The 25,463-nt window shown below is 36.3% G+C and overlaps 1 protein-coding gene across 3 annotated transcripts in view; it reads left to right on the forward strand.

Annotated features, from left to right (window-relative positions):
* Positions 1–25,463, forward strand: part of BANK1 (B cell scaffold protein with ankyrin repeats 1) — a 282,885-nt gene that overhangs the window by 109,336 nt on the left and 148,086 nt on the right. For all 3 annotated transcript variants that reach the window (XM_053557383.1, XM_053557456.1, XM_053557534.1), the window contains exons 6-7: positions 5,140–5,245; positions 19,932–20,128. In XM_053557383.1, the coding sequence (XP_053413358.1) occupies positions 5,140–5,245; positions 19,932–20,128 (303 nt within the window). The remainder of the gene's footprint in view (positions 1–5,139; positions 5,246–19,931; positions 20,129–25,463) is intronic.

Genomic DNA, 25,463 nt, shown 5'->3' on the forward strand with positions numbered 1-25,463 from the left:
CTGGGTTGACTCATGTCATTTTGTAATGTCCTTTTAGGGATCCTATGATTTTCTTTGCTCTGATGTTTACTGTATTTGATATTAATATAGCCACTCTTGATTTGCTGCATAATGTTTGCATGATATATATTTTTTTATCCTTTCACTTTGAACTTGGTTATCTCATTTGAAGTTTCTTAAAGAGAGTTAGGTTATGGTTTTGAATCCAATCCACCAATCTCCAACTTCCATGTTTAGACAATTTACATTTAATGTAATCATTGACAAGTCAGGCTTCAGTTTGCAATTTTGTCTTTTGATTTTACTTTTCTCTGTGTTTTTTTCCCTGTTTCTTTCTCTTGTCTTTCCATATACTTAATGCTTTTTTTTTTTCAGAAATCCATTTTTATTTATCTTTGGTATTTTAATTGCATCTGTTTGCACTACATTATTAGTGGTTGCTATGGACATAACATTATGTACATGTATAATTTATCATAGTGACTTCATTTTACCAGTGTGAGTGAAGTATAGAAATCTTACCTCCTTTTACTTCCCTTCACCCAATCCCCATCTATAATTAAATGCCTTACATATTTCCTCCAAATACATTTAGAATACATCAGAAAGTATCACAAATTTTGCTTTAAATGTCAAACATATTTTATAAACCTCAAAAGGACAAGGAAAGCCTGTTTACTTGCAGTTTACTTACTGTTTTCTTCTTTTCTAAGTGTTCTTTCATTATGGTCTTACAACTATATTATAGAAAACTTATTTTCCCCTTGTCTTAAGGCATATTTGCTAGTAACAAACTCCCCTAATTTTCCTCATCTGAGAATGTTTTGATTTCTGAAGTATGTTTTTGCTGGATATAAGGTTCTGCTTGACAGTTTCTTTTAACACCTGAAACATTTTGCCACTTCTTTCTGGCCTCCAGGATTAGTACTGGCTTTCTAAGTTGTTTCGAAAATATGGGTTAAGTTTTGTTTATTTGTCCTTTACTTCAAATTTTTTTCTTTGTCTTTGTTTCCAGAAGTTTAATTATGTTTCTTGGCACAGGATTCTTTGCGTTTATCCTGTTTGGGATTTGCGCTGTTTGTTGTTGTCGTTTGGTTTTGTTTGTTTTTCTAAAATATATAAGTGTGTTTCTCTTGCCAAATGCAGGAAGGTTTCGGCCATCATTTCTTCATAGCCTTTTTCATCCTCACCCCCATCTCAGTGCTTCCTGGGACTCTGATCTCACGAATGTTCAGTCTTCGGTTATAAGCTCACAGGTCCCTGATACTCGTTTTCTTCTTTCAGTATATTTTTTCTCTGTTTTTCAGATGGAGTTATTTTTATTGCTCTGTCTTTAAGTTTATTGATTCACGCCTCTGTTCTTTCCACTCTGCTGTTGAGCCTGTCCATCAAGGTCTTACTTTAATTATTGCATTTCCAGTTGTAAAATTTCCATTTAGTTCTTCTTTACATTTTCTTGCTGAGGCTTTCTATTTTTTGTTTGTTTTAAGTAAGACTGTAATTGCTTGAGGAACTGTTTTTACCATGGCTGTTTTAAAATCTTTCACGGATAATTCTAACATCATTGTGTTGACATTTATCAATTGTTTTTTCATCTTCGATTTGAGATATTCATGGCTTTTGGTATAAAGTATAATTTTCTATGAAAAGTTGGAAATTATATTTATATTTAGGTGGATGAAAATGTGAAATTATGACTGTGTCATTTTCCCAGAAGTGGAATTGCATAATTATGGGTTTTTTTAAAAATATGTATATTTTTCTTTTTGTGAAAACATATGTAATCAAATTATCAGAAATTAGTATAAGTATATATATAACACTTTCAGATATATAGAACATTTTCAAAAGATAGATAAATTTAGATGTATGTATACACGTATATATGTATATATTGTAGGTATATATTTAACTTTAAAAACCATATAATAGTACAAAATAATTTTATCATTTTTTTCTAGCCTTAATCTCACATAAAATTGCTCATTAACTGAAATCTTAGGAGAGTTGGCAATATAACTGAAATTTTACAGTATTTCATTTAAATCTTTTTAAACAAACAATTGCATCAATTCCATCAAGTATTCTTTGAGTCATACAATTTATTTTAAGAAAAGAAAAATTCTAATTTATGGCATTTTTAAGTTTCAGTGCCCTTGTTTAGAAACATGGTTATTGTGTCTTTAAAACATAATATTAAAAGAAGCATAACTACTCAAATCCTATTCTTTTTAGTTAAGCTATCTGCTAGGGAGAAATCCTTTGGGGATTATTTTTAATAGCCATTTCCATGTTTTTCACATCTTTGTGTTCTATACCACTTATTTATGTGAAAACATAAGACTGGAAAGATGATTATTAAATTGAAAATAGAAGTGATGTGATTCACTAATTGTAGTAGACTAGCGTATTAAAAGATATCCGGGTGGGGCACAGTGGCTCACTCCTGTAATCCTAATACTCTGGGAGGCCAAGGAGGGTGAACTGCTTGAGCTCAGGAGGTCAAGACCAGCCTTAACAAGAATGAGATCCTGTCTCTACTAAAAATAGAAGAACTAGCCAGGAGTTGTGGCAGGGACCTATATTCCCAGCTACTCTGGAAGCTGATGCAAGAAGATTGTTCCAGCCCAAGAATTTGAGGTTGCTGTGAGCTATGACACCATGGTACTCTTCCCAGGGTGACAGAGTGAGACTGTCTCAACAACAAAAATCTGTACTTTTTCTAATTAATTAAATATCTTTTTCTACATGATGAGTTTTTCTTTTCTGATTCTAAAACACTGCTACTTTATTTAAAAAATTCAACAGTATTATCTGTAGCGTTTCCCATATTAAAGTCTTGTGGTGCTCCTGCCTGAGAAATGATACTTTTCACATTTCTAGTGAACGCCCACTCTTTCCCATTCTCATCTACCTGAGGATTCTGGTTCTGAAATGAATCCCAGGAGTTATCTGATTACATAACTTATACCTGAGTGCAATAACTCTATGCCGAACCAATCTCCACCCAATAAATTTTGTATACTTTTAAAAATAAATAGTAATTATCTCCTCTGGTAAAAATACCAATGACTAGATAATAGGTGATGCAGAATTGTCTTGGCCATTGACACAAATATTTTTTTCATTGACACAAATTTTTAGAAAATTTACAAACCAATGTTATGATTTCATGTTTTCTTAATTCCTCTTATCAGTTTGTATAGTTAAAACATATTTTCTGCCAGGTGCGGTGGCTCACACCTGTAATTCCAGCACTTTGGGAGGCTGACATGGGTGGATGCCCTGAGCTCATGAGTTCGAGACCTGCCTGAGCAAGAGCAAGACCACATCTCTAAAAAAAAAATAGCCAGGCATTGTGGCGGGCACCTGTAGTCCCTACCACTGACTCGGGAGTCTGAGGCAAGAGAATCACTTGAGCCCAAGAGTTAGAGGTTGCTGCGAGATATGACTCCAAGGCACTCTGCTAGGTGTGATAAAGTGAAACTCTGTCTCTAAACAAAATAAAAGAAAACAAAAAAACATGATTTCCTTTACTGATCCTATCAATGGCTTCCTGAAAGGGATAAAGAGTAATAATAACTGATTTTAAATTATCACATCTTTATTTATACAATAATGTCCACACTTAGCCACATAAGAAATCATAATCACGTTAAAACTTAAATAATTTAATTCACATAGTAAATGTTTCTCTATTAAGCATTGTAGGCCTACTCATTGCTTACAGGATGAATTACAAACGTCTTACCAGGCTTCTAAGACACTTCTAGAGATGCTCACTTCCTTCTTTTCTCTCGTTCTCCTGCGTTCTTATGGAGGTACCTGAAACCCTTAACCAGGCCATGCTCATGACACTTCCATGCGCACATGTAATTTGTTTGCTTCGTCTAGAATGTTCCCTATATGCCTGGAAACCTCAACTCAGGCCATCACCCCCATGTAGCCTTTCCTGGCCAGTTCTTCCTTGGTGGGATGGAGGCAGTTCCCTTTTTCATACGCTGCACCTACCCTATAGTGACTTCCTATCTTAATGCCTAGGACTCTGCATTGCCACTATATAATTACATGACTACATTTTTTAAAGCAAGAGCTTGTTGTCACGTTTATCCCATCCCCTCCTCCCATTGTTTTAGTGTTGCAGAGCTAAGGGCCTCACACAGTCTGCAGTGTTCAGCAGCTGCTGATGCATCTTGGGTTGTGTTCTGCATTATGGAGCTTCAGGTTGGGAAAAGGACTTTTTAGCCCTTCCCTACACTTCTCAACAGGGTTTTCAGTAAGTTTGAGAGGCCTCAATACTTCATTACTTGCACCAGAATTCTAAAAAATAAAGTAACAAGAATACCTTTTAATTAAATCTAGTTATTTAGTTTGTGAGTATATATTGACAATATACCTAATTTCATTTGAAAATCATTTCAAAAGTCATAATTAGGAGTTTTCTTCCACGATGCCTTCCTCATCCCATAGTTTTCTTGATTGACCGACCTCCTTAGCTATAATCTTCTGTGTCTTGAATGATCTGGTCCCAGTTATAGCACGATGTAACACAATGAAAGAACGCTGGCCTTTGTAACAGGTATGTCATTCAAAGTAGACACTTGAACACTGCGTGGCTCCTAAAATGCTTAGATTAGAGAAGTAGCGTAGCTATATACTTATGCTATATCTGCATAGGGGGAAAGTCCACGATAAATATTCTCTCTCACTCACATAAAGAAATAGCATACTCTACTTAGGACTATCCTACTTCTACCCTTAAGTTGAAGAATAAGATACATCATTTTGTTATTTTATTTGTTAAAATACTACATATGTTTATTCAGAATCCATTATGGAAACATCTCAGTGTCATCATTACTTGCTCTAATGCTCTTTCAAAGTCAATATTTAAGTAAAGTTATAGTTACTCACGCAAAAGCAAAGCCTTTTATTTCTTACATCCATTCTTCTTTTACCATAATTAATGGCTTTTAGGCAGGTCCCTAAGGTTTTGCATTATTCTTTCAAAAAAGTTCTCAGTATTACTCAAGATGACCCACTTTTGATTCCAGCTAATATACGTTGTTATACTACAGTAAGATTAATTTCTACTTAAATAAGTGACCTAATGAAGAATTTCCTTTTCACTTGAAACAGACTGACATGGAAGAACTTGATGGTGTGCTTACAGCCATATTCAAACAGGAGATACCATATTATGAGTTCCAATCTCTTCAGACCGAAACCTTCTCTCAAAAAGAATGTAAGTACTTTACAACTGCACAAATTATTCTTTATGCCTGTATTATATTCTATTGTATATAATTCTTAAATATAATATCCAAGAATATAGGTAGCTACAGTACCGATTACATTATTTGGACACTTCCAGCCTCCTGGTGAAAGGAAGAGTAGTACAAACTTCTGCAGGTCTATTTGGTAATTTATTCTTTATCACAGGTTATAAAAATGTACAAATTGTGCAATTAGCAAGCCTACTTCCTGATTTATATTGTAAGGAAATGTTTGGACAGGCACATTTCTAATGAAGATTATTTATGATATCATTTATAATTACTGAAAAATAGAAGTAACTTAATCTTCCAAAGATTAGTAATTTTTTATGAGTTTTGGTACTTTTTAAAATGCGCCATCAGAAATTAATATTATTATAAATTTACTTGCTGATTTGAGTGATATTTTGATATATACTTAATTCAACAAAAAGCAAGCTATGTAGCAGATGAATGTTATTCAAAGGTAACTTTCTGTTTTTATTTTATTTAATATGTATTTTCTACAATGACTAATATTTGCGTAGTAAGACATATGCAAATATCAATTAAAGTATATACAGTGTGGCCATATGTTCATGTGTGATTTTAAGTTGCACATTATTTTAGATTGCACATGAACTTTATGGCCACCCTGTATAGGCACTAAGCATGAAAAATTATATTTCCAAGTATAATCATGAGTTCAGTAGTGTATTTTAGAAATTTTTTGTTCCTTCATAGTTTGTTGAAATACTGTTTATTATTCATTGATATGCCCAAGATGTGCAAAACACCAGGATAAAGTGGTAATGCTGAAAAAGACAGGCCTGGAGCAAAGAATATGAAAAGTCGGGTGTTGATATATTAGGGACTAACAAGCAGGTTTTTTTTTTTAATGTAGAGGTTATATGCTATTTGAAGCTGTTGAACATCAGCCTGGCAGGCTTCAAGGCAACAGTAAAAAAAGAATAAGAGCGCAAAGGCACAGTGATTGTGAACCCCTACATATGTGAGATTCTGAGTAATGGTGAGCTTCCATTGCTGGGAAAACCCAACAACACATTAGTTTTCAGTAGTAATCTTGTGAGATTAGTGAAAATTTATTGTTATTTATTATATTTTTTAACAATTTATAACTCGCTAAATTAGGTATTAGCTTAGCATAGAAAAGGACTGTGACATGATTCCTCAATAGAGATGCTTACAATTTGACTGGGAAAACAAGATAATATACATGTAATAATAGAAAGAAACAATTTGAAGTGATCATATTGCCGTAAGAATCTTAGAAAATACATTCTTTTTCAGGAGATGCTTCATAAAGAAGGTGAGATTTTACCTAGGTCTTAAATGATGGGTAGGGTACCAGTGAGGACGAAGAAAAGAAAAAGGAATTCTAAGCAAGAGAAAGTGCATGCAAAGAAAGATATGACGATCTTTTTTGATGGTATGAAGATCACAGTTTTTACAAATGTCCTCAGCATTTTATTTGTTTGGGTTCATGGAATCATGGTTGTAGAGTTGGAAAGGATGGAATGGTTTTTACAGGTAGAGAACTACACATACAAAACGCTTCTCGTTGACTTGTGTAGGTTGTGGGATAAGGATTTTAGAGCAGGAAAGAATGGAATAGTTTAGTCTTTTATTTTTATAAATAAAGAATTCTGCGTGGGTTAAATCAAGGCCCCTGTGAATCCAATTGAGCAGGGCCAGGTGCATTCTAAGCTTCTGCAGTTTTACACAGTTTTCAGGCAAAGCGGACCCTGCTAAACCTCAGACTTCATTCTGAGTACCACAGGTTTAAAGCAGTGACTCTCAACTGGTCTGTGTGTTGTAATCACCTAAAAAGCCTTTAAAACATCCCTGCCTATACTAGTGAATTAAGATGAGGGGTTAAAACCAACTATCAGTGTTTTGTAGGTTTCCCAGATGATTCCAATGGGCAGCCAGGTTTACCGGCCCCTAGTTGCTTCAAGGTATTATAGACTAGTAAAATAATTCATCTGCAGGCTGATTTTTGGATACAGAGAAAAAATTAGCCTCTCCTCTTTTTTTTTCTTTTTTTCCTTCCTTCCTTCCTTCCTTCCTTCCTTCCTTCCTTCCTTCCTTCCTTCCTTCCTTCCTTCCTTCCTTCCTTCCTTCCTTCCTTCCTTCCTTCCTTCCTTTTCTTTTCTTTTCTTTCTTTCTTTTTTTTGGAGGAAGAGTCTTATTTTGTCACCCTTGGTAGAGTGCTCTGGCATCACAGCTCACAGCAACCTCAAACTCTTGAACTCAAGTGATTCTCTTGCTTTAGCCTCCTGTGTAGCTGAGACTACAGGTGCCCACCACACATCCAGCTAGTTTTAGAGACATGGTATTGCTCTGGTTCTGGCTGGTCTCAAACCTGTGAACTCAGGCAATCCACCCACCTCAGCCTCCCAGAGTGCTAGGATTACAGGCATGAGCCACCGCATCTCTCCTCTTACACAGTTTCTAAAGTTAGTAGTACGTGAAAATTTTGAACCATTTCTAGAATGTAATGATAATTTTGTGCTTGAAAAAATATTTTACAAAATGTGTTACATTTTATTTTTAAGAAAAGCTAAAAATGGAAAGTTTAATATACCCCCAGAAAATTCATTTAGAAGCCTTTTTTTTTTTTTGCTGTGTATTGTTGCATAACAGATGCTATTAAACCTATAAAAGAACCAAATAATCCTTGTAACATTATGCTCTAATCTTTAGTTAAAATACAAAATCACAAAAGAAAATCTATGTGATACAGATCCGCAGGGTAAGCATGACTGAGCTCGTGTTTTGCTTGCTCCCTTGACCCTATAGTCTTGGATCACTGCAAGCTTCAGAATAGCTGATCATTAACAGCGTGCACCTGAGCTTCATAATGTTCAAGCTGATTGCTGATAAAGTTTGAGTTGCTTCTATACATAACTGAGGGAATATGGGAAATAAATTCAGGTTATTGAAGAGCCCACTAGAAGTGGTAAGAGAGAGAGGTAAGTTCAGCAAACAGTAAATCAAATATAACCTCAGGTGTCAGTCTCTAGGGACAGGTCACTAATTATTTGGTGAAATATTTTATTTATTAAACTTTTATTATTTATTCTCTATGTTTTAGCTGCAATAAGTTGGAAGTTAAGACCTTGTGAAGGTAATGTGGTGATAAGTAGGAACTGACAAAGTATACTTTGATTTTTTCGTTTTCTCCAGAGTCTCACTCTGTTCCTCTAGGCTTGAATGCCAGGGTGTCAGCCGAGGTCACAGAAACCTCAAACTCCAGGGTTAAAGTAATCCTCCTACATCAGCCTCCTAAGTAGCTGGGACTACAGGTGTCCACCACAACACCTAGGTAATTTTTATATTTTTTTAATAGAAATGGGGTCTCACTCTTGCTTGGGCTGGTCTCGAACTGCTGAGCTCAAGGAATCCTCCTGCCTCTGTCTCCCAGGGTGCTAGGATGACAGGAGTGAGCCACTGTGCCTAGCTGGCTAACAAAGTATACCTTGATTCTTGATTTACCGTAGGATGAGTCATGGACTTACTCCCCCCACCCTCCCAGACACTTGTAGCTCTTTTAGAGCTAAACGTTGTATCAATCAAGACTGTTTATCTTATTATTGCCCATTCTCTCTTTTTTTCAAAGTTGTTCTGGAAAATTCTGGGTTTAGTTCCCTGCCACTTCATTCTTTAAAAGTAAAATACCAATCCATGCCATAATAACTTGGTCATTTTTACTCCTGTGTAAACAACACATTTTCTGATTTGACATATGTTCCTCCCAACACCAGGCAGAAAAGTTTGGGGTGGGTAGAGATAAGTTAGAAAGTATATAAGAAATAAAAATCTGCTTTTGTCTGTTATCGATTTAAAAATAATATTTCCTATTAATAAGAATTTTCCATAGAAAATAGTTCTCCCTGGGAATAGCATAATATCAGGTTTCTAAATGAACTTGATATATTAATGTAATGGGACTTCTGAACATAAATGCACAATAATAATTCATGAAGAATGTTTTAGTGTGAATCATCAGGGACTTTGAAATCAATGCCAGGGACTGTGATAGACACAGTGTGTACTGATGTATGAGATATTAGAAGGGAAAATGGCAGAGAGAATCATGAAAGAAGGGAATCATTTTAAAGAACTCCTGTATTGGTTGTAGCTGTCTATAAACACACATGATACAGGTCACCATCAGCTGACGTGGTGTGGTGAGGAGGAACAGCACACTTAGTTAAACACAATTGCCTATCCTCTCTGTAATTGTCACCTAGCCTGAATCTCAAGTCTTCTCCAGTGAGTCTCATAAATGTCACTGCAGCAGGCCCATGAATTTTTCTAACTTCTCTTCAAAACCCTTCCAAAGCCTGGGTAATACAGAGAATCTCCTATCATGGATAGGAAAAATTAAATAGTTCATCTTGTTTTTAAAGAGGCTACAGTTGCTTGTTCAACCACCCTGAGTGACAGTTCAGGAAAAAGAAAACTAGAGACCAGACGCAGTGGCTCACACCTGTAATCCTAGCACTTTGGGAGGCCGAGGCAGGTGGATTGCTTGAGATCATGGGTTCGAAACCAGCCTGAGCAAAAGCAAGACCCCCATTTCTAGTAAAATAGAAAAACTGAGGCAAGAAGATCACTTGAGCCCAAGAGTTTGAGGTTGCTGTGAGCTGTGATGCCACAGCACTCTACCCAGGGCAACAGCTTGAGACTCTGTCTCAAAGAAAGAAAGAAAGAAAGAAAGAGAGAGAAAGGGAGGAAGGGAGGGAAGGAAAAGAAAGAAAGAGAAGAAAGAAAATTAGCTTATCTGGCCCAGATTATCTACCTTCACCCAGAAAGAACTATCCCAGTCAGGCCATTTTCCAGAAAAGCATGTCAAACCTATATTCATTTACCATGAGTAACAATATTTTAATCTGAAAGAGGATAGCATATGATCACTGTGATATATGAAAGTATTAGCTCAGAATATTATTTCCTAATATGTCTATAAAATGTGGCTCATGTAACTGGATAGTCAATACATATGCGGTGGTCACTGTAGCTCTCATATTAATCTTGAACTTGTATTATCTTTAGGTTCACAGAAAATAGATCACTTGCTGAGTGGAGGAGAACTAAATGTCCACTGGGTTATTTTTCTTTATATGATCATATTTAAACATGCAAAACATGCAAAAAAATTTATAGAGAATAATATTTAAAAAAAAAACCCACCCACCACTTAGGTGTGTCAAAGGTTAACATTTTGCCACATTGGCTTCAGATTTTTTTTTAAGAAGTAAACCATTACAGTCTAATTGAATCTGTCTGCTTCCCTATGTGATTTCATATACTTAGACAGTAACCGTTAGTTGAATTAAATTTTTGACAAGCATTCCCATATAGTTCTTAATCTTTTCACTGCATGTTTTTTTCCATAATTTACACATACTGTTGCACAATTTTACAAGTTTTCTGTAAATGATATTATATATTTTCTTTCACATTATTTTTCCCTGATATTAATTTTTTATATTTATATTTGTATATTTGTAGATCCACGTAATTCATTTTAAATAGTCTATAGAATTATTTGGTTTGATAACACTACAACAGTGGTTCTCAACATTCCTAATGCCACGACCCTTTTAATACAGTTCCTCATGTTGTGGTGACTCCCAACCATAAAATTATTTTCGTTGCTACTTCATAACTGTAATTTTGTTACTGTTATGAATCGTAGTATAAATATCTGATAAGCAGGATGTATTTTCATTGTTACAGGTTGAACATAATTAAAGCATAGTGATTAATCACAAAAACAATATGTAAATATATATTGTGAAATATTTCTAATTACAAATAAATGAAATTTTGTCTTGAAGCCTGGTGTAGCATGGGTAACAGTCTTAATATAACAACAGTAAACTACATTGCTACATTTTGCAACAGTATGGGGGGAAAGCCAATGTCAGTGCGAAGGTTGAGATTGCATCTTTCTCACCAGATCAGAAATTCTTGGGGCAGTGTTTACAAGAGCACAACGCAGATCATCTTCCACGACAAGTCTACTTCTGTATTTAGACTTGATAACCAACAAGATGGAAAACCCTGTTTCACAAAGATATGTTGTTGAAAGAAGAAGGCACAACACAGTCTCAGAACAGGATCTGACTGCAAACACTTGATCCAGAATTTTGTAACATTGTAGAGAAATCAGTTCTCGCTTTATGCTGTTAATAAGTTCAATGAACTCCTCTTGTGCTGTCTCAGGAACATCTTCAACTTTGACTGTGAATGGGCTTCTGGCAAGTGCATTTGGGGTGTCAGGCAGATTTGGAAAGTACGATGAAATTTCATCTGCAAGTATGTGCAGGTGTTCTTTCACAGAAATTATCATAGTCCTTTTATCTGGTTCAACGTCATGTTCCTCAAAGAAAGCAGATAAGGTAGACAACATGTAAATTTTATTTTCGTCCAGTTTTTTTTGCCAAAGCCGAAGTTTCATTTGGAATGATCGAATCTTTTCAGACAAATGGAGGCATGTTGCATTTGGTCCTTGCAGTGATAAATTTCATTCAAGATGGCAAAGATGTCAACCAAGTAAGCTGTTTTCTGCAGTTTACTTTTATCACTGAAAAGTGCTTCAAACTTGGTCTTACTTTCTGATTAAAAAACGTTTTGAGTTCATCACAAAGCTCAAAAACATGTTTTAAAAATTTTCCTCTTGACAACCATCTCACTTCAGTGTGAAACAGCAGAACTTGTTCGGCACATCCAACTTGTTGCACAGTGGCGGAAACAGTCGACTGTTTAAAGTGCTCATCTTTACAAAATTGACAGAACTTACGACACTTTTCATTACTTCTTGTAACTCTTGTGGCAGCGTCTTGATTGCTAATATTTGCTGATGAATCATATAGTGAGTTCTGATGACTTTTGGTGACTCATTCAGTACCCAACGTTGAAATCCAGATCGACATCCTAGCATAGCTGGAGCACCATCTGTGCCAACACCACAAACCTCTTCCCAAGAGATCTTAGGCTCTTTCAGAAATGAACCAACTGTGTCAAATACATCATGTGTAGTAGTTATTATTTCAAGAGGTTTGCAAAAAAGAAACTCATCTTTAAAGTCGCCATCATTAATACACCTCATGTAAACCAGTAACTTGAATAGTTTGCAACGTCTATAGATTGTCAAGCTGGATACTAAATATTGGAAGTGGAGCAGCTTTAATTTCCTGGATTACCTGATCAAGAATATCAGCAGACATGTGATCTATTCTTCTGCAGACAGTGTCCTTAGATAAGGAAATCGTCCTCAATTTCGTAACAAATTCACCTCTGATCAAACTCGAACGATGTCTTTGGCCTCTGGCAACAGTAAATCCTCAGCAGTGGTGTGAGGTTTCATAGCTCTGGTGATTCTGAGTGCCACCAAATATGAAGCTTTAACGGCTGCTGCGCTTTGTTTGTGGTACTTGCCACCAGTGTCAGGTCTGGCTTTCTTGAGTCCATCAGCTTAGCTTCTAAAATAGCTGGTATTTGCTCTTGCTGGCAAAGCTTGGATGCTTGCTATCAAAATGGCATTTTAGTTTGTTCCAGCTTCATAGATTTGGCTGATAGAACTTCACAACAAATAATACATTGCGGTTTCTCCATTCCTGCTGTAATTATTGAGGTAAAACCATACTGTAAAAACTCCTCATTATCTTTTCTTTTGTTAACGTTCTTCTCTACATGATCCATTGTCACAGGATGGTTTGCTAATGAAAATAATGTATAACAATAGCGTTGATAATACAAAAGATGATACATGGCGTAGTTGAGTCAATACAGTTCATTAAAGTTTCCTATGATTTACCATTCTCTGTGTTGTTGTTTTTTTTACATACCTGTTACTATCACAAGGGGGACAGTATTCACATCAACCACAGCTGAATATAAAAAGACCGATCAGCATCCAGAGTAAGTTCCCATGTACAGATATTTATTTTTTGCAGTACTTGATGATTTTACATTTCCCCAGTAATTATAATTTATGAAGCGTCATTTTACCTCCAGTACTGCTGCTTTCAACACAGCAGCTGCTCTCCACACAGTAGCTGCTCTCTACACATGTGTGACTGGTCTGCTTAAGTCCAGTACGGTGCCAACCCTGTCACATCGTCCTGTATTTGTACGAGGTGGGCTCCATGATGTCATCACGCCCGGTACTCTTATGTGGGCATGTCTGCGTCTGGGCAGACTCACCTGGAGACGGTTAGAGGAGCAGGGTCTCGGTTCCTCAGGCCATCAGAAATACGTGTTTTCTGATGGTCTTAGGCAGGCATCCTCAAACTGCGGCCCGCGGGCCACAGGAAGCGGTGTGGATTGTATTTGGTCCCGTTTTGTTTTTTACTTCAAAATAAGATATGTGCAGTGTGCATAGGAATTTGTTCGTAGTTTTTTGGTTTTTTTTTAAACAATAGTCCGGCCCTCCAACGGTCTGCAGGACAGTGAATTGGCCCCCTGTTTAAAAAGTTTGAGGATGCCTGGTCTTAGGCGATCCCTGTGAAAAGGTCATTTGACCCCCCAAAGGGGTCATGACCCACAGGTTGAGAACTGCTGCATTACAATATGTAACTATTCTACTAATAAACATTAAGGTTGTTTTTAAATTTTTTAGGCTACCAATTTATGAATGTTGATTTTGTAACCTGAGACGCTGCTGTGTTCCTTAATCACTTCTAAGAGTTTTGTAGTAGAATCCCTGGTGTTTTCCAGATATACAATCATATCATCTGTGAAGAGTGAAAGTTTGATCTCTTCTGACTCTATGTGGATACCCTTGATCGCCTTTTCTTCCCCAATTGTGGTGGCTAAAACTTCCATTACAATGTTAAAGAGCAGTGGAGACAATGGGCAGCCTTGCCTGGTTCCTGATCTGAGTGGAAATGATTTCAGTTTAACTCTATTCAATACGATATTGCCTGCGGGTTTGCTGGATTGCAGTTAATGCTACAATAAACAATCTTGCCTATGAATTTCTGTTCATATGTTCAATAATTTATCAAGAGATACAATTACCCTGAAAACATTGGGTAAGTTTATTTTTATTTTCTTAAGGTTTTGTTAGCATCACAAATATTATTTAAAAATTATGTTTTTAAGTTATTTGTGGCTTCTGATTTCATTGATACCCAGGGGATAGAGCCAGCTGTCATATAATATGATTGTTCTACAGAGAAAGAAGAGTGTTTGCAAACTAGGAATTACTCAGCTACTCTCTAAAAGAAAATTAGAAACAGAATCAACACTGAGGAGATTTTACAAAAAAAAAAAAAATTGATTTTTTTTTCAGGACGTGAGGTTTGCACAGCATGATATTGTAGGGACCTTTTCTGTTTTCAGCCACCTGAGAAGAAAACAAGAACCATGAAGAAATCAATGTTTAAAAAATGAGCAAGATTATTTCTCTTTCTGGAATGAGAAGTAATAGATGGTATGGAAAAATGTAGTCATGTAAACTCATTTGAAATTAGTAACAAACACATCACTCACTGCTAAGTAAAAACACTAAATTTAAAATGGATTTACACATAACACATTATGAAACTTGTAGTGACTGAGTAAATAGGAGATTTGGCTTGTAAACTGACTATAAAATTATAGAATTTTCTACTTCATTTTTTTGCTAACACAACCCACAAGTGCAAATTTTCACATCTCCTACCAACAATATTTTTAGCATGTCCTGAAGATAATTTCAGTTTAGATGAAATGACAATAAAACAAAACAGCCAGTTGAATTTTCTTTAAAAAATGGTTTTGCACTTGAGTAACAAAAAGAGATTTCTTCAGAATTATACTATTATTCATTTTTACAGTGTTTCACCAAAGATTTTATATCTGTCCAGATGTGAAGTTTGAAAAGTTATGCTTATAAACATTGAAACTGTGGTTGGAGAATTAAAAAAAAAAAAAAATGGAAGGGAGGGAGGAAAGAAGGAAGAAAGGGTAAAAGGGAGGAAGGGAGGAAGGAAAAAAGACATCAAGGCCTAGAATTTGGCCTTCCCCATACTCAAGTAATTCCCCACATAAGGAAATTCCTCTGGCTGAAGAGCATAGAGAAAACAGAGAACATATCTTAGAGAATCGAGGAAAATTCCTTGGCCTCAGGATGCTTCCCAACACTGGGGAATGCAGGCGACGAACTCTTCTGAGTTGAGCTTTAAGGGACAAGCATTTACCAATGGTACACCCTTCTCATTTGTCAACAGCATTCATAATTCCTTCTCAGTCCATTTCATTACCATAACAACACATATTCTATAGTAACTCGGAACTATATAATTATAGATGAAAAGGCCGCTCTGTGAACATAGTCTTTCTTCCCAATTACAAGAACTTTAATCCGCAAGATCATTAAGCAGTCCTATTCTTTCATTTATATAACAAATGCAAACTAAGTACCAAATTTCTTTTGGGTGCTCCAGAGATAGTTGTCAGATGTAGCAAAGTCTATTTTATGGAGCTTTTATTCCTATGAGGGAACAGAATAAGCTATTCAACAACAGCAACAAGAATGAAATAAACAGTATGATTGCAAATAGTGATATGAGTTATGAAAAAAATAAACCAAAGTGAGGGGATAGAGTTGGGAGGTGATGGGAAGCCATACAAGAATTTTCAAAATGGCTCAATACCATCTCATTTATTTAAAAATAATAATAATAAAATACTCTAGCCTGAGCGCAGTGGCTCACGCCTAGAATCCTAGCACTCTAGAAGGCCAAGGCAGGTGGATTTCTTAAGCTCAGGAGTTTGGGAACAGCCTTAGCAAGAATGAGACCTCATCTCTACTAAAAATAGAAAGAACCAGCTGGAAGTTGTGGCGCACACTGTAGTCCCAGCTACTTGGAAGGCTGAGGCAAGAGGATCACTTGAACCTAAGAGTTTGAGGATCACTTGTGCCTAGGAGAGTTTCTAGCACTCAATACAAATTTATTAAATTAACTAATTAGTTAATGGCAATAAAATTAACCATATATTAAAATAAGCGCTGGTCATTGATAAATTTAGACTAGTAATACTTGAGTCCCCAAAATGAAAGAGTTCTTTTCTTTGTTGGAATAAGCGGCTATTTAGATTGCTGTGATTTTTGTCTTTCATATTTTCTTCCCCTTAAGCATGGCATCTGCCATTAGCAGGATGAAAAATTGGCACGTGTGCCTTCAGAATATGCTGTGCTGAACTGACTGTGCCCAAGCCACCAGGGCACATATGTTCGTCTTCTCTGGGCCAACACAAAAAAGAACATAGGTTTTTCAGGGTCAAGAGTATCTATAATTACATCATAGGGTTAGGAAAAGAGACATAAATAATATTCATTAGTAACTGATCACGGGAAACAGGCTCTCTAATATCCATCCATTTTAATGAGGAAAATGCATGCATGGCTTGGCCTCAATTAGAGACACACACACAAACAGACGCACACAGTGGAAATGGGCTCTTTTATTGATGTCTTGAATAAGTTACTACGTAAGGAACTCCCTCTTCCCTTTGCAGTTTTATCCTTTGAAAGTCTCCACGGATCCAGAAACTCTTTGTACCACACTAGTACTAACCCACACCAAAACACCACCCTCCTTCCTAAGGGGGCGCCTTGCTCTCTGAATTCTGTCATTACCAAACAGTTATAAAATATCTTTGGGTTTAAAGACTCACATTGCATTATTCTGGGAAGGAAAGAGGCTCAAAATTGTGGAAGAACTTGTTTTTATGTCTTGTTCCTATTCAGGGGTCCTCAAACTGCAGCCCGCGAGGCATATGAGGCAGTGTGATTGTATTAGTTCCCGTTGTGTTTTTTTACTTCAAAATAAGATATGTGCAGTGTGCATAGGATTTGTTCTAAACTATAGTCCTGCCCTCCAATGGTCTGAGGGACAGTGAACTGGCCCCCGGTTTAAAAAGTTTGAGGACCCCTGCTAGGTCATGGTTTACCAAAAACACCACAGTCATCTTCTGTACTGTATTGGTCAAGGTTCTCCAAAGATACAAAAGTAATAGGATGTGTGATGGATGGATGGATAGACAGAGACAGGTAAATTGAGGTAAATTTATAGACGTGTAACATACATAATATGTACATATGTGATACATAACCATATAATTTATTACATACTATCTCTGTAAAATACATATCACATATATAAATATATATCTAAGATGTAAATAAATGTATACAATATAAATATGTATTATAGATGTTAATAAATGAATAAGAATATATACGTTGTAAATACCAGCAGATCTGAACTCTGAGGGCAGGCCAGCACTTACCGTGATTCATCTTCGTCCCAGCCCTGATGCTCACAGCTGCCTCTGCAGGGCCACAGCTCCCCTGGCCTCCCCATGCCCCACAGAGAGGCAGTGCCCAGGGGCTGCAGCAGCTGCCAAAGAGCAAAGAGGTGACCAACAGGTGGAGAATGTTTGTAAATAATTTTTAAAATTTCATACTGAATGTTTTGTCAATAAAGGTACATGTAGCCACAATTTCACATTTTCCCTACGTATGGTGACTCTTTGGGTGGCTTTGGGGACACCCTGTCTACTGTTTGGTCACAGTGAACTCACCGCCACAGCACTGTGGCTTGTGCCTGAGTGAAGGTTACCTGACACACATATTTTCTCTGTAAGGCACGTCACCGCTTTCCTGCACTTAGAAACACTAACCAGCACTTCAGCTCTGTCCTGGAGGGCCACTGTGAACAGCTGAATCACCGACAGAACCCATAAAAACTGTGAAATGTGTGACACTAAGTGCACCATGAAAAGGATATTGGTTTACAGGATGAGAGCTTCAAAAAGAAGGCAAAGGGTTTGTTGCGTTGGTTGACCTCAGCCAAGAACAAGCACTCTGGTGACTCAGGAAAGTGTCTTAACTGTTGATGTTAGGGTTATAAGTAAATTTTAAGAATAGAAAATGAATTTACAAAAAGAGAATCCTTAAATAATGAGAATCAACGGTACTTACTTGTATAGAAAAATTTATTGGAGCTGGGTTTTATATTTTATTGGATTTGTGTTGTCCTCAACTAATGTTTGAGAAAATTGAGATGCACAAAGTTCAAAGAGCTTTGAACATACAAATTATACTCCTAGGAAGTGCTAGAGGTGGGATTGAATTTGTACAATCTGGCTCCAAAGTTCTAATGTTTAAGTGCTACACCAGATTGGCTCTTTTGAGAAATAAGTATTAAGTTTTAGAATTTGGGGGGTTTACAGTAAGAAAAGGTGTTACTTTGTTACTTGTTGTTTACAGTAAGAAAAGGTGTTACTTTGAAGGTTATTAATTAAGAAAAAATTAAGATTCATTTGATTATAATGCAAATGGAAACTTAAACCTTTTCAACTAAAATATCAAAAAGAAAGAACATTTTGCATGAAGTTTCTTGAGACTCCAAGGGAAATATAAAGTAGATCCAGCTTTTAATTTTTTCTCTTAAATATTTAATGCAGTATATTTTAGTAATAAGAATTCAATTGCAACAATTAATGAGGTGAATACAAAATTAAAGTTAATAGTAAAGTGTGTGTCAACCTTGGCACTTTTCCCTCTCATATTTTAGGTAACGCAGCATGGGGCTGTGATGAGCTGTTATTTACCTGGTGCATTTTATTTCCAATATCAAGGTTTTACAAATATGATAACCTTGGCAGTCTTTTTTCTCACTTGTAATTCTAAATAAGATTATACATCTACTGCTTGGACAGCAGGGGAAGAGTGACACCCACATGATGCATATGGGTCCTCCTGTCTCCAAGCACAAATATTTCATGAACCCAGTAATGATGGTTTACAGATCCACAGAATTGCTAACATTTCATCAGATTTTAAAACCTATTCTTTAAAAGTAAAAATTGTTACCTTTCTTCAATCTTCACAAAAACTTTTCTTACTCTTTTCATTAGTACCTAATAAAATCCCAGGAAAAAATTACCTGCAGGGAGGCTGTTGGCTAAACTACCTGTATGCATTGAACTTAGGAGAATATCAGATGTCCTATAACTCTGACTCTTTAGTTTGTGTAAATGAGAAAAACGAGGCCCAGAGAGATGAAGGATTCTTAAGAACCACAGATAGAGTGGTTGAACTGGGATTGGAGCACAGACTCCGGACTTTTAATCTTCTCTTAATTGTGTGCTTTACTGTTTTCTCTTAAAGTGGCCACCTGGTCATCCTACTCTGAGTGAATAAGGACTTCCCCATTCCAGATAATAATTTATGAGAACAAATGGATTACATGGTCATGCATTTCCAATTCCCATACCGTTAATTGTTATTTAATGCTTACCTTCCAAACTTGGGGATAGTCCCATTTTCTCATGGTAGTGAACTAGGTTAATCTTTTGAAAGCTTTGTTTTGATACTTCAATTTAATTACTGGCCATCTTTTATAGGGATTACCTAGAAAAGTTTAGCAACAGCTCTGCACAAACAAGTATGTGACTCAAAGTCTTTGCCATGTGCCAACAACTCATCAGTTTATTTTCTTTGCTAAAACCATTGATGATTTTTTTTATGCAAACTTAGGCTATTAGTCTGCTCTGCTTTGTGTTAATTACTTTTAAGAGTAGATTGTGTTTAACATTTGGGGGATTGCCAATAAAAGTTTTAAACCCTACTTCTTATACTTGCAGATACTCATTTCAAAGAATTTCCAACTCTTCTCCACTGTGCCGCAAAATTTGGCCTAAAGAACCTGGCTGTTCATTTGCTCCAATGTTCAGGAGCAACCTGGGCATCTAAGGTGAAAAATACAGAAGGTTCAGACCCAGCACATATTGCTGAAAGGCATGGTCACAAAGAACTCAGGAAAATCTTTGAAGACTTTTCAGTAAGTTTTTTCCCCATTATATCTTTAAAATTCTTTTTCTAAAATAAGTGTGTGTGTGCACATAATACATTGCTTTTTTGAAAGTGATGATATTGCACAGGTAGTTTGTTGGTCCTGACTCTCCTCTTGTCTTAAAAAGCATTTTGCAGGACCGGTTTACTTGTTTTAGTATTGCCAGACACCAGCTCCATACTCCCGCCTCCAGATAACCTTTTTCAAACCCTGTCTATTCTTTCTGGCTTCTGTACATCCTATTTGCTATGGGAGGAGAGATGGTGCAAAAGGAAATGAACATCCGTTACCTTTATAATTTATTTTTGAGTCTAGATATGGCACTATGAGACCCATGAAAATAGATCAACAATTAGTAGGTTAAAGGAATGAATCTTGATAATCATTCAAAGTCTAGACAATAATGAGTTAATACCTGTTACTTAAATTTGTTTTCTTACGTGATTCCTTGTCTTTCTCCATGTTAAGTCTCAATTCTTTATCGTGTAAAGTGAAGCCCCAAATTTCAGAACACTGTCTGAAGGTTATTAGTTCTCCAAGAATGCAACTAAGGGAAGTTTTTTTAAAGGAGGAGATACTATTTCAGTACATAAAGCATATTTCGTGCTTCTATAATCAAGTTTAGAAAAATAATTGTTTTCTATTTGTAACAAACGTATATACATTGTGCTCCAGAAAGGGAATTATTCTTAGATCAGAATGATCTGCTATTGGAAGGGAAAAGGATAACGCTTATGGTGGTAAATATGTCAAAATTTTTGGAGTCTCCAAATCAGAACAGAACAGAAATAATTTTATTGCCAATAAACAATTTATATAAAGCATTTACTTGCCACCTCAGTGCTTGTAGCACAGCAGCTAGGGCACCAGCCACATACACCAGAGATGGTGGGTTCAAATCCAGCCCAGGCCTGCCAAACAACAATGACAACTACAACCAAATAATAGCCGGGTGTTGTGGCAGGCACCTGTAGTCCCAGCTACTGGGGAGGCTGAGGCAAGAGAATCACTTAAGCACAGGAGTTGGAGGTTTCTGTGAGCTGTGATGCCACAGCACTCTACCCAAAGTGACAGTTTGAGAGTCTGTCTCAAAAAAAAAAAAAAAAAGAAAAGAAAACTATTTATAAGCTGCTATAAGTAGCTTCTGGTAATTTTTTTTATTCTGATCATCAGATTAAGCCAACCTAATAATAGATTTCTAAAAATACCATTGTTATTTGTGATTTTCACAAAGAGAAATGATGATCAATGAAATTTTTTTTTCATTTTTAAGAAATTGAAAAACAGAAGAACGCGGATATCATCCACTTTCTGCAATTACAGCAGAATATAGGTTGCCCGTGTTTAAAATAAATGCAGAACACGAAGTTATGTAATACAGTTAACAAGCTACTGTATTTTTAGTCCAAGTCTTTCAAGTAAGAAATAAGTATTATTGTTATTTCTGGAGGAATTTCTGATTAACATTTCTGCTGACCTTTGACTAGTTGTACTTTATCCAATGAGTGCATTCATTTACTAATCACCCCTCGTATGTGGTCATTGACCCGAGCAGCATGTGGCCTGTTTCAGTTAGGTCCATCAGTCAGGTCTCCTCGGATGTTTTCCCATGATACTGTCATTCACTAATTCTCAGGTGTCTGTCTTCAACTCTCTACAACCCTGTTCTCTAATTTTCACTTACTGGTGGACTTAGGTTAAAATTTTCGCTATAAGCCTCAGGATTCAGGGTTACTTTCTAAGATAAACCCTGGTTTTCAAAGAGTGATGCTTCCACTTCATACTCTCCAGTGAAGACAGATGCAGCCCTGTGAAAACGGCAGGTGCTCCAGAAATAACACAATACTACGTAATGATAGCAGTAGATGTGAAAGTAGTTATGAGGCTAGGAAGTGTGGGTTGATGGATGTGAGAAATAATTTTTTTCTTCTAGATCTTCTGAGGATATCTATTTCTGCTCTTGCAATAGCGGCACTGATACAAGTTGATTGCTATCATTGTTTCTGGTCGACTATTCATTCATTTATAGTGGCTGCAGTCTAATTTTGCAGAGTTATACTTCATAATTATCCTAGGAAATTTATTAAGTGATTTTCTATATCCTATCTCTTTGCGAGCTTTTACTATGTGCCAGAATGTCTGAAGTTGACATTACCATTACAGATAAGTTAGATCCATTACTGTGTGAATATTTTGCTGTCAGTAAGGAAGTGACTACAGCTGTTGGAGGGGACAGGATATCTGTAAATTCATTTTAATATATCTGTGGATAATCATAGGTGTAATTATTTGCAATCTACCAAAGACATTGTTGCAAATGTGTGTGGTTAATGAAATGGAAAAATATATATTAGCTTGTAAGAAACACTGAAGTGTTTTCTGTTGATTTATCTGCCATATAAAGTCCTAGCCATTTTAAAATGAATTGAGATGCCCTCGTCTTCATCATGAAGGTATACCAGATAACTGCATGTTGACACTACCTGTTCTAAATTATAGTAATGTCTTTTTAAAAGTACATCTAAAACTGAAAAAAAAATACTTTGGCATCTCATCATACTCCTAAAATACTTTACAGTTTTTAATATTTATATAGTGTTATTGTTATAACTACATTCTGATACATCTAAGATCATCACTTATGTATTCAAAATTTCCACAAACTACTATTTCAGGGAGAGTTGAACAGTGCAGATATTTTTCAAGTTTGAGGTTTACAGTCTACCAGAGGACCGTACTGTGTATTGAAGACATTATTTTTAAATTTAAACATTTTTCTCCCCAGATAATTTACTGATTTGTTCGATTTTTTCCAATCCCCCATCAGGGAAGCTCACTGGGAATGGCCATACAGAGAGTTGGGTCATCCCGGAATGAAGCAGATAGAAAGAGAAAACAGTTACGATTTTGGAAAAATAACAGAAAAAGGCATCAGTGTTTATAAAACAACTAGTACCCATATCTTTGTATTAGCTGTATGGATGGGGGACAAGGGAAGATCTCAAATCCTATTTCTTAGGTTGCTTGTTGACATTTTTCCCTTAAGAAGTTAGTAATTCATACATAATCTATGAACAGAGCCTCTTCTTTGTGGATGAATAACTTTTATGTTTTGATAAAGTTATCTCATTAACACATTTATTTCATTCATAATGTTTCAGTACCATTGCTGGATAACAATACTTGCGCTATGTATTTCTATGATCTTTCACATCTCTACTCATTTTTCAGTCTCTGATGTCTACTGAGAAAATTAACATGAAAGGTAGATGGATTAAGGACAAGAGATTTGGTATTTAAATCCCCAACTGGGTATGAACCACAATATGCTTCATGTAATTTTTGAGGAAGGCCTTCATTTCAAATAACAAATACATGTTGGTTGTGATACTGGTGATTCATTAAATGCTTTAAAAACTTATCTTTTAAATTTAAAGTACATGGAGATTTGAAAACAAACTGTAACTTGTCCTCAGATTAAGAGGTACCTCAAGATTTAAGATAAAGCACACAGCAAACATTAGTATGTGTTCTAAGTAAAATAATGTAAGTGAAACTTCCTCATATTAGTTCAGTTCAGTCACCCTATGCACTCCCTTTTAAAACCCTTGGCAAAATGATAACACTGGTACATAAATAGACCAGAAACCAGTATTTCCTTCTCTGTTGGCTGGCCGTGGCATTGAAGAACCCACAAGTGTTTATTATTTGGGGAATAATCAGAAAATATCTTTTTTCTTCCACCAGTGTTTATTCATGTAGTTTGGCATAAATATTAATAAGATATTAATAATAAAATTTATTTAAGAAAATTTGAGAAATAGGAGAATGAGCTTTTCCTGCACTTTTTCTAGCTGGCTTTTCGGGAGAACTCTTGTTCAGAAATCTTTCCATTGCTCACAGCTGTGATGAGATTCCTGTGACAACATCGTGCTCACAGTGACCTACCTCTGCACACTTCTCTGTCCCTGTGGACTTTGGGCTCAAGTGTGTGTGTGTGCGCGCGCGCGCACATGTGTGTGTGTCTATGAGAGGCAGAAATTGAGCGGTTGATTCTATTACCCTCTAGTGTCCGACAGACTCTGATCTTTTTCAGATGGTCAGGGGTTTGGAATGCAGGTATAAAGGGAGGGGTATTGAAGCACATACAACATCCCTCATGGAGAGTGATAATTAACTGACTAATATAAAGGACTGATTCTCAGAAATTAGGCTTAGTGTTTAGGCCGGTGAACGCTCCCTGCTTCGGCCACCGACTTGCCTCCTTCTCAGCACGGCTCACTCAGTACTTCACATGCGCCATTTTGTTCTCAGGTAGAGTGTTCTGTTGAATTTGGGATAGATGAGTATCATATAATTGAATTTAAATGGAAGCATACCTGATTTTCCCGTGCAGTTTTTCTTTCCTGTAAGTCTAGGAGCTCATGATGGGTGACAGGCTCTCTTCCCTCTCCCCGTCAGGTGCACAGACGGTGCTCAGCGTGTATTTACCTATTGAAAGGGCAGAGGCAAGTCTCTAACTAAAGGCTTGTCAGAGCTCACTTTCCCAGTCATACCCTTAACTAGTTTCCATACTGTAAATGAAACAGTTGGTCACATTCCTTATAAACGTAGAATTCTTTTTAAAGTTTGGCTTTAGAGAATTCATAGATAGCCCAATGCTTTCTTTGGCATGTATTGTTAATAGGTCGGACTACACTAAATTTTTGAATTCTGGCCTTTGTTCAATATTGATGCTTGGAACTGAAGAACCGGGAACAAATTGCGTAACTGCACGTAACTGCACGCATTCACATGTAAGTCTCAGTTCTGCTTTTGAAGCTACTTAGCAAACTCTTTCTAAATGCACCCTCTAGATGCACCATAGCGGCTATTACAGATTTTTGTTTTTCCCAAGTTCTCAAACCCAGCTCTATGTGGCCTATGGAATCTCCCTTAATTAACTCCTTCGTCGTCTTCTTTGTTGAATTTTCATTTTCTGCTATTCAGAGAGCCTTGGTACTCAGCCAGGTCTGGGTTTTAAACCTAACTTCATCAAAAATCAAGTTCACATCCTTGGAAAAAAGTAATTTCTTAAAGGGAAGGTGTTTTTAGGATTTGATTAAATAAATAGGAAAGCATTAAACGTATAGAAGATCTATTTAAAAAATGCTATTGCATTTACCTTATTTTCTGTCTATATGTTGTTGTACATACCAGCTACACACCTCATCATCAATCATACCCTCTTCTTTTTGTCATTAATTTCTCCTATTAGACTAACTCTTCCCTAAGCAAAGCATTTGTTTTAAGCACACACACGCTTCACATGGACATGCAGACA

Source organism: Nycticebus coucang, chromosome 1 (assembly GCF_027406575.1).
Source record: "Nycticebus coucang isolate mNycCou1 chromosome 1, mNycCou1.pri, whole genome shotgun sequence".
Classification (NCBI taxonomy): domain Eukaryota; kingdom Metazoa; phylum Chordata; class Mammalia; order Primates; family Lorisidae; genus Nycticebus; species Nycticebus coucang.